At 42.4% G+C, this 10,052-nt stretch overlaps 3 protein-coding genes across 4 annotated transcripts in view; 2 read left to right on the top strand and 1 right to left on the bottom strand.

Annotated features, from left to right (window-relative positions):
- Positions 1-365: 365 nt before the first annotated feature.
- On the bottom strand, positions 366-6,759 carry LOC124636375 (poly(A) RNA polymerase, mitochondrial-like). Of its 2 annotated transcripts, none has more exons than XM_047172446.1 (7): positions 6,607-6,759; positions 6,361-6,536; positions 5,880-6,200; positions 5,613-5,741; positions 3,507-3,709; positions 2,966-3,198; positions 366-1,090 (listed from the first exon to the last, which is right to left on the bottom strand). In XM_047172446.1, exons 1-7 carry the CDS (start codon positions 6,716-6,718, stop codon positions 426-428), a joined length of 1,839 nt encoding a protein of 612 aa, XP_047028402.1. In that variant the 5' UTR covers positions 6,719-6,759; the 3' UTR covers positions 366-425. The 2 variants fall into 2 exon arrangements, with proteins under 2 accessions (XP_047028402.1, XP_047028403.1); XM_047172447.1 differs by having other exon boundaries at positions 3,507-3,700.
- On the top strand, positions 6,004-8,794 carry LOC124636376 (ribosome-recycling factor, mitochondrial). Its single transcript, XM_047172448.1, has 2 exons — positions 6,004-6,131; positions 7,598-8,794. Exon 2 carries the CDS (start codon positions 7,681-7,683, stop codon positions 8,437-8,439), a length of 759 nt encoding a protein of 252 aa, XP_047028404.1. The 5' UTR covers positions 6,004-6,131; positions 7,598-7,680; the 3' UTR covers positions 8,440-8,794.
- A 708-nt stretch (positions 8,795-9,502) lies between these two features.
- The window catches only part of LOC124636415 (interferon regulatory factor 2-binding protein 1), a 69,801-nt gene continuing 69,251 nt past the window's right edge, over positions 9,503-10,052 (top strand). The window contains exon 1 of the mRNA XM_047172499.1: positions 9,503-9,986. Coding sequence (XP_047028455.1) covers positions 9,531-9,986 — 456 coding nt within the window. The 5' untranslated portion in view covers positions 9,503-9,530. The remainder of the gene's footprint in view (positions 9,987-10,052) is intronic.

Genomic DNA, 10,052 nt, shown 5'->3' with positions numbered 1-10,052 from the left:
TGACAGGCTTCTCGCACGTTTTGAGACCAGATGGTATTACTTTATGCTAGAGAAAATGTAGAACTTTTATAACTATATAAATAAGATTTTTTAATATTTGAGTGTTGTGTTGTGTATCAAATCTTGTATCAATACATCATTTTAATTTTAATGAATATTTGGCCATTCATTTGTTTTCATTTGTTACTACTAAATTCGATTCATTTCTGTTGTGTTTATTTTTCCACCGACTTTAAGCGCTATTTAAAGGTATGAAGCTAGGTTAAGTGGTTTTTATCCAGGTAGTGGCGGAATGTAGATCCCCTGGGACGGGACGCCACACAAGATAAAGCTAGACTTTTTTTCATGAATAAAAAGCAGATACGTTTGTAAGGCGGTCTCCTAAAATATAATACAGCAATAACAAACTATTTACAGGGTCTATTTCAAACAATCTTATCTCTTCGTATCCGGAACACTTCGCTCGCTATCGATGTGTTTTTGAACTTCAATCTTTGCACCTTTTTCTCTTTCTCTTTCCCTAGCTGTTCCTTCATTTGTACTACGGTTTGTTCGACTTCCTTGTCAGTCTTGGGCGCGAGTCGCTCCAGCTTACTCTTGAGAGTGTCCTGGGGTACTCTGGTATCGGAGTCGTTGAACAAGTCTTTGACGGACACCAGCCGGTGCGAGTTCCCGACTCGCAGTAATTTCTTCAGCCCCCGCGTGCTCCTCTGCTCTAAGAGCGCGAGGATGCCCCAATCTTCTCCCTTCTGTCGGTCGAGGCCGGCGTCGAGCTGCCACGCGGCATTCCTCACCTCCGTTATGAGCCGCTCGCATTCCTCGAAACTGACATTTCTGCTGACGTTTAGCGCTTGTTCTAAAGGATTGATAATGTAGAGTGGTAGTGAGTTGGGTTTCCTGACGGGAGCGCCTTCGTTGATGGATATGGCCTTGTCCTGGAAGTTGAACTGCGAGTAGAACTCGAAGAACTGCAGCAATAATGTCTGCAAGCTAGCGGTGCTCTGTCCGTAGCAGTCGGCGGGGAGTTTGTTCATATCGCGCAGGAATGTACAGTTGAGATTATCTTCCGCTACTCTGATGTCTTCTGTGCCTGAAATACGGTCAATGCACAGGTCAATTGATTGAATGTTAAACAATGTTTAGCCCGATCTGGAGACATAAGCACAAGAAGTATTTTGAAACTACATGCATATGTTAGTGCTATGGCAGTCCTTTCGGAAGTGGAAAATTTCTATGGCCGGTTATACGCATCGCATGCATCTCGACCTGATCCAGGAAATGAGGATTCTAGAGCCACATTAACACGCCATTTCACTGAAGACCTGCCAGAAGTCAGCAGTGGCGAAATCGAGATCGCTCTGAGACAGCTCAAAAATGGAAAAGCCCCTGGTGAGGATGGCATTACAACAGAGCTATTAAAAGCAGAAGGAAACCCCTTACTGGGGGAGCTCCAGAAGCTTTTTAATGCCGTCCTGTTTGAAGGGAGAACTCCAGAGGCGTGGAGTAGGAGTGTTGTCGTCCTGTTCTTCAAAAAGGGAGACAAAACCCAGCTGAAGAACTATCGACCCATTTCCCTCCTAAGCCACGTCTATAAGCTGTTCTCAAGAGTGATCACGAACCGACTTGCGCGAAGACTCGACGAATTCCAACCACCGGAGCAGGCTGGGTTTCGGAGCGGATACGGCACCATAGACCACATCCACACAGTGCGGCAGATTATACAGAAGACCGAAGAGTATAATCAGCCCCTGTGTCTAGCATTTGTGGACTATGAGAAGGCGTTTGACTCGGTTGAAATCTGGTCTGTTCTGGAGTCCCTGCAGCGTTGTCAAGTAGATTGGCGATACATCCAAGTGATGAGATGTCTCTACGAAGCCGCTACAATGTCCGTCCAAGTACAGAATCAGCAAACAAGGCCCATACCGTTGCATCGAGGAGTGAGACAAGGGGATGTTATTTCCCCGAAACTGTTCACTAATGCAATGGAGGATATGTTCAAGACGCTGAACTGGAAAGGACGCGGCATCAACATCAATGGCGAACACATCTCTCACTTGCGATTTGCTGACGATATCGTCATCATGGCGGAAACGCTGCAGGACCTACAACAGATGCTGAACGACCTGGCTGAATCTTCTCTACGCATCGGCCTACGGATGAACTTGGACAAAACCAAGGTCATGTTCAATGAACATGTTCTACCGGAACAGATTGCGATACACGGCGCCGTTCTCGAAGTTGTTCGGAAATATGTATACCTCGGGCAGACATTGCAGTTAGGTAGAAACAACTTTGAGGACGAGGTGAATAGGAGAATTCAGTTGGGTTGGGCTGCATTTGGGAAGCTACGTCGAGTCCTAACATCGTCGATCCCACAGTGCCTAAAGACAAAAGTCTTCAATCAGTGCATACTACCTGTCATGACTTACGGAGCCGAAACGTGGACACTGTCGGTACGGCTGGTTCACAAGTTTAAAGTCGCTCAGCGGGTTATGGAAAGGGCTATGCTCGGCATTTCTCTGAGGGATCGCATCAGAAATGAGGTAATCCGTCAGAGAACCAAGGTCATCGACATAGCCCACCGAATCAGCAAGCTGAAGTGGCAGTGGGCTGGCCATATTAGCCGAAGAACCGATAACCGTTGGGGTAAACGAGTTCTAGAGTGGAGACCACGCCTCGGCAAACGTAGTGTAGGACGTCCTCAGGCACGGTGGAGTGATGACTTGCGCAAGACGGCTGGCAGGAGCTGGATGCGAGAAGCCGAAAATCGATCTCAGTGGCGTGCACTTGGAGAGGTCTATGTCCAGCAGTGGACTGCGATAGGCTGATGATGGTGATGATGATGATGATGATGTTAGTGCTTATTTGCATGCATATTTTGGCCCAGCTGTTTGTGTAGCTGTAACTTTAGTAACAGGTATATCAGTAAGTCATGTAACCTGTTACATATGTCAAGGCAACTGACCGGCACGTTTAACAAGGTTCTTGAGCGTGGGCAGCACGAAGCCATCACTAGTCTTCTGCTGCAGGAAGAACAGCACCATGAGGGTGAGGGGGAAGTTGGTGATCCACCGGCCCGGGTGCGGCTGCGTGAGCCGCGCCGCCCGCGCCCACGCGCGCACCAGCACCGTCAGCGGCCGCACTCGCACGTCCAGTGAACCTAGCTGCCACAGCAGCTCTGACATGTACACGCCCGACCTGCACCAATAATATTATATGTCGCGACTATACTAATTATAGGTCCTAGTGCTCGGGGTATGTTTGATTTATTGGGTTAGGATGAAAAAGCTTTACAGTGTTTGACAAACTTGTACAAAACTACCCAGATTTTGTTAGTTGGTGGTGTTGCACCCATATCCCGTGGTTGCCCAGTAGCAGTCATTGTTAAAAGTTCACGTACCTGAACTGCGTTATAAACCGCATAGAAGAAGTATTCAGATTTTTGGAAATAGTTGTTATGTTGACTTTAATCTAAGGCAGTGAGGTATACAATATGTGAGACTCACATGTTATTGTAGCAGAGGTCGCAGTCGAGGTCGGTGTAGGTGTGCGCGAACTTGACGATGGGCACGCGCGCGTGCGGGATGCGCGTGACGCGCGCCGCGCCCGCCGCGCGCAGCTCCAGCGCGTCCGCCGCCGCGCCCACGTGCCGCGCCGCGCCCGCGCCGCCCGCCGCCTGGTACACCAGCCGCGCGCCTGCCTGCAAGCACTACACTGCTTTACTACACGCCTCATACAATTTATTTATTTATTAGGTCTATCAACAATGTTTTACATCAAAGCATGCATCATCATCATCCTCCGAGCCTTTTCCCAATCATGTTGGGGTCGGCTTCCAGTCTAACCGGATTCAACTGAGTACCAGTGCTTTACAAGAAGCTACTGCCTATCTGACCTCCTCAACCCAGTTACCCGGGCAACCCGATACCCCTTGGTTAGACTGGTGTCAGACTTACTGGCTTCTGACTACCCGTAACGACTGCCAAGGATGTTTAATGACAGCCGGGACCTAGAGTTTAACGTGCCATCCGAAACACAGTCAATGGTGTCTAAAATATACTTAGAAAGTACATACAAACTTAGAAAAGTTGCATTGGTACTTGCCTGACCTGGGATCGAACCCACGCCCTCATACTTGAGAGGTTGGTCTTTTACCCACTAGGCCACCACGACTTAGACCAAAGCATGCAATAACAGTAATTAAAATTAATCTGTTACAATGCCAACATTACTTAAAGGTAAACACCACATACCAAAGAGAATAAAAGACAACTACTTTAAAGCATCATGTCTTTTCACAACTATATTGGCTGGCTTCTACTCTAACAGATTCAGCTGAATACCAGTGTGCCATTGCTATAGCGATTAGCAATCATTTATTTGCAATAAATGTATGTTATAGACATGGTGATAGGTGATATATTAATTTACATTGTCTCAATACATTTCTCCTTATAGCAGTGGTTCTTAACCTTTTTGACATAAGGGACCACTTTAACTAAAGTTTGTCTTGCCGGGGACCACCTCATCGGTTTACCTAAATTAGCACTCATTTCTTTATTATTTATAAAAAAAAATCTGATTTTTTGGGTCAGTTCTACTCAAAGCTAAACGCATGGCGGCAGTTGTGTAGGTAAGGAAATGCAAATAAAGAAAAACTTGCTTATGTAATTTTCAAATGCGCGAGCGAAGCGAGCGCGAAATTTTTATCGGACTTAAACCAAATATTACGTGAAATGTAGCCCAAACGTACTTAACTTTTTGTTTGTTGACAAATGCAAAAACAAGGGCATATAGTTTCTGAATACGCGAGCGAAGCGAGCGCGAAATTTTTATCGGATTTAAAACAAAAATTACGTAAAATTTAGCCCAAACGTACTTAACTTTTTGTTTGTTGACAAATGCCATAATAAGGGCATATAGTTTCTGAATACGCGAGCGAAGCGAGCGCGAAATTTTTATCGGACTTCAACCAAATATTACGTAAAATTTAGCCCAAACGTTCTTAACTTTTTGTTTGCTGACAAATGCAAAAGTAAGGGCTTACAGTTCCTGAGCGAAGCAAGCGCGAAATTTTAATTATTTTTTAAGACTCAAAACCAAAATTACGTAAAATGTAGCCCAAACATACATTTTCATGAATGGGGGGGACTAGGTACGACACACCCGATATACGTCCATGCGAAAACCCCCGCTCGCTCGCAATTATAAGTCGATAATAATTAAGTTAGATAACGTATAGCAACGTCGCGAAGCTAAGCTTCGCGGACCACTTGGAATGCCTCCAGGGACCACCAGTGGTCCGCGGACCACCGGTTAAGAACCACTGCCTTATAGCATGCAAAGTATTTGTTGATTGTACAAAAAGTTATGACTGGTTGTGACGATTTCTGTCTTATGCTACATGTAAATTGTACTCAAATGCTACTAATTATACAGATACCAACCCCAACATAATTTGGAAAAGGTTAAGGCAGATGATGATAATTCTCTTCTCCAAAAGATATTTACCCAGTACTTATGAAAGGCTTAAAATAAACCCATTCAGAGTGGCTTAGGCATATAATGTTGTATCTATCATATAACTAATTAGTTCAAATAAATATGCTTACCGTGTCTTCATTTACTATGTTTGTCAATACTAGGTCCAAATCACATCCCATCTTGCCAAAACCATTTACGGATGATCCAAAAGGTCTCACAGCTATGTTGGCATACAGGCTCTTAAGAACACTTTCAATCTAAAAATTTATAACCATGTTCAGATTTCTGGGAAGTAAAGGTTTGTTTACCACAACCACATAAAATATATTGATCACTTATATAATAAGCACAAACATGCAAATATATTTATATAATATTAAAAAAATATTATTTACCTGTCTAGCAACCATATATCTTAACCTAGCACCCAGATCATTTAACGTAGTTCTATCATACAACAACTGTATCTGATCAGATACTGTTTCACAATCCACTAGCTCTTTAAAGAGTTTATCTTCATCAATTTTGTCTATTCCATTTACAGATGCCAACTTTATACTAGGTTGTAGGTATTTTGTCTTTGGACCTTTTGCTGCTCGGAACCAGAGGAACGGCGAGTTGAGAGCCATCACGTCCATATCCTTTTGGTGAGTGGTACATGATTTTAGCACCTCCTTCAAGTCTTCTTCTGATTTGAACTCAATAAGCATGAAATTCTAAAAACACAAGCCTTGTAAATAAAATGTAGAAAAAAATCTTTATATTTATTTTCTTTTTCTCTTAAGAATGCTAGACAGTGGGTCGTCTTAGGGGCGGAGTTGCCGGAGCTTCATGCTCCCTCTTCTTACTATAGATACGAAATAAGTACACAAATACCTCTCCCGCTGAATTTTTGTAGTGGTGTATCCCATTGATAGCAGCATATTCTGAACAGTAACCATATAATTCACTAAACGAGGCCTCCGAGTTCACTTGCACGACGATACTACGCTTGGCTTCAGCTCTCCTCTGGGCCACAACCTCCTCAAACGATATGAATTTCTTCGGAGTATCTAAAATAAATACATAACCTCCAAGCAACCTTCACATTTCAATATCTTATAAAAACCAGAACTCTCGTACCTGAAGATTTTCTAAATTGAAAGCATTTACATGTAGATTGGGTTGAATTAATTATTTTTTTAAATAAGTATGTTTTTCCTTTATTTCTTAATGTTTGAAATATTACAGACATTTTCACATAGACCTCTGTCAAGTGTCAAATCAACAAATAAAATGTCAGGCATGGAATTAGCTGTCAATGTCGGTTTTCTTTCGTCGAGAAATTGAGCGACTTAAGCGACTTTGGCTTATTAGAAACCGCCATTTCCTAAGAGAGGAAAATAGAAATAGTTGGGCTGTCTTTGATATCGTGTGGGTTTCATAACGAGCTTTTGCACGCAAGTAAGTTATAAAAGAATGATTATCTTAGGGTGCGTCCACATCTGGCGAATGCGCAGCACGCGAGCCGATCGCGAGCTGCGCGCGTGCATTTTTGTTCGTGCGCCGCTTCTGCGCCGCCCGCGCGCAGTTCGCGCGCGACCTAAGCGCCGCACGCGAGCGGCGCGCAGGCGGCGCGCGACGTCTGCCATCTTCGATAGTACTGAGCCAATATACGGAACTGTAAGGGCGAGAACTGATTGCGCGCAGATCGCGCGCCGCTCGCGCGCTCTATACGAGCCTTGCGTGAGTTGCGCTAAAGAGGCGCACCGAACTATTGCAGTGACTGCACGCGCGCAGCTCGCGGACAGCTCGCGATCGGCTCACGTGCTGCGCATTCGCGGCGCATTCGCCAGATGTGGACGCACCCTAAAACACAAATGTGTGATATGGAATAAGGGCAGGAAGACGATTATGATGATACATCAAAATTATCTTTATTTTCAGGCTGCGGATGCGAACCACCTACGGTATACAATATTTGGCCAAGCATTCTTCGTACTATTACAACTATGTTCTGTACCTTCTTCTCCATGCTCAATCTGCAAGTTTCTCAACTTAAGCCAATCAGCTGTTTTTGTGACAACTGACAATATCTGTCACTCTCAGCCTAGATTTCATTATTATTTTTCAGGTTATGTGTATTGTGCTCGGAATTTTAGATAATCGTCTCAAATATTAACTGATTGAAAGCCATTACTCGTGGCCGAATAAATAATGAGTACCAGGCTATTGCAGCGGCTAATAGCTCCGTCGCGGAACTGCTTTAAAACCATCCATCCTCATGTCACAAGTGTAAACGAAAAGATAATTCATTACAATGCCGTAAATTTTACAGCAGTTCGAAATTATGCCAAAAGCAAAGATAAAGGAAAAGAAAAAAAAGGTAAAGGTGGTAAAGTAGAGATAAATGTTGCAGCAATATCTGAGATTGTGCCGGTGGACAAGATGAAAGAACGGTGCCATTCGGCTATTGAGAAAATGAAGGAAGACTTCGCAAAGAACCTGTCTCTACGATCCACGACCGGCTCTATTGAATCACTCATGGTGAAGTTTGATGGCAAAGATTATGAGTTACAAGAACTTGCTCAAATTGTGCGCAAGAATCCTAAAACGATAGTTATAAACTTTGCATCGTTTCCACAAGCCATACCTAATGCGTTGAAGTCCATACAAGGATCTGGGTTGAATTTGAACCCTCAGCAAGATGGCACTACTTTGTACGTACCTGTGCCTAAAGTCACAAAGGAACACAGAGAAGCATTGGCAAAGAACGCAAAGGCATTATACATTAAATGTAGGGATTCAGTAAAAGATGTTCAGTCAGACTTTGTCAAGAAAGTAAAGAAACAAAACAGTGTTTCCGAAGACCTGGTGTTCAATGTAACCAAACAAATAAATGCCATATGTGAGGAATATCTCAATGAGGCCAAAAATATTTATGACGTAAAACATAATGAACTTGTGGGAAAATAGTCATACAAACTATGCATTTTAATAATTGTGTTTAAGAGTTACAGTAATAATTTAGAGATTGAATATCTATGTAGGTAAAAATTATATTATCCAAAAATATTCTTTTACCCAAGCTTTTAATGCTGTGTTAGTGTAACATCAACATTACCAAATAAATATGCAAAGTTTCAAATATCCATCAAAAAGTTCTCTCATGAAAAGACTTGTGGGTGCAACATCAGGCTATTACATTCACATTGTATAAAAAATTCGTAAAACCTTAATCCTTGGTCTTGTGGTAGAAGTTCAAGTATAACTTAGAACATTTGTCTTACACTAACAGGTCATGTTAAATAAAAGCTTGTAAAAATGTTAAGTTTTTGTTTGATTTTCATCATCTTCCTGCCCTTATCCCAATTGTGACTTACGATTGGTGAATGTAGCATAGCATGTCTACTTACTCCATACATTTTCTATCTGATGTTGAAATACATAGTCAGAGGTGGCGGATCTACCATAGTGGGTGCTGTCACAGGCCTACAACCATTGTATTGTGCCTTTTGTACTACACGTATGTATACCCCCTATCTACTTCCTTATGTACTGCACAAGTTGGACTTCCTTACTTATGTACCTACTGTCTCATCCCTCTTGTATGTGTATCCTCCGGAAAAGGCTCGGAGGATGATATCTCATCCCTCTCGTACTAGTAGTACTCGTTGTCTCGTACTCGTACACATTTGTAACTTTGTGGATTTTGATGATTTCTGATATGTAGGTGAGTATAGTGGAACCGGTAAGTCATTGAGTGGCCGATAGGGGATCAAATAAATGATCTGTTGGTACCTCTTACAATATTATGCTGTCATTGCAAGTCTCTATTGCAGTATAAGATTATGATGAATACAATGCAAAGCTCTATAAGAATTATTCCATTACATTAATTATAAGCTTGATTGTTCTACTGAAATAACCAAGATCCAATTCACTATGAAAGTAAAAAAAAAATTAAAGCATCGTGTCAGTGTCAATGTCAGATAAGAAGATTGATTTGACGTTTATTTTCAAAACAAACATCTCGATTTTGAAACAGCCAAATTTCAAAGTTTATAATGGCTTCAGCCAACAGTAATCGTAGTAATAAGTACGACAGGGTAATGTCTCGTGTACTCAATCAATCGCAGAGCAGCCTTAGATCCAGTTATTCAGTTACGCACCATGATATACCTTCGAGTGTGAAAGTTGGCGCGAAACCATCTGCTTCGATCGCAACTCCCAGAGTTTTCAGTGAACTTCCAACATTTTTACATGATTATATACAAGAATCGAGTCGAGACAATGTTAAACGAAGTCATGTGGTTAAGCCTCGTAGGACAATCAAGTCTTTGGATGTCGCAGCTTCCGCGAGTACAGTCACTAAACAAAAAGAATCAGTTAAAAAGTATTCTCAAATTAGAGCGCAGGAGTCTGCCCCATCAGTGTTCTTCCGCAGTAAAGAAATGTCGTCTGCTCCGCGTAGAAGAGATAGTTTATCTAGTAGATCTCATTCAAAATTGAAGGATTTGAAGGTAATCAAATATTTCAAAATAAATTTTAACACTTTCTATATCATAGCTGTGCGATTCATATCGATA

This window comes from Helicoverpa zea, chromosome 14 (genome assembly GCF_022581195.2).
Source record: "Helicoverpa zea isolate HzStark_Cry1AcR chromosome 14, ilHelZeax1.1, whole genome shotgun sequence".
NCBI classification, from domain to species: domain Eukaryota; kingdom Metazoa; phylum Arthropoda; class Insecta; order Lepidoptera; family Noctuidae; genus Helicoverpa; species Helicoverpa zea.
The sequence above is the reverse complement of the archived record's forward strand: the minus strand, read 5'-3'. Positions and strand labels throughout refer to the sequence as shown.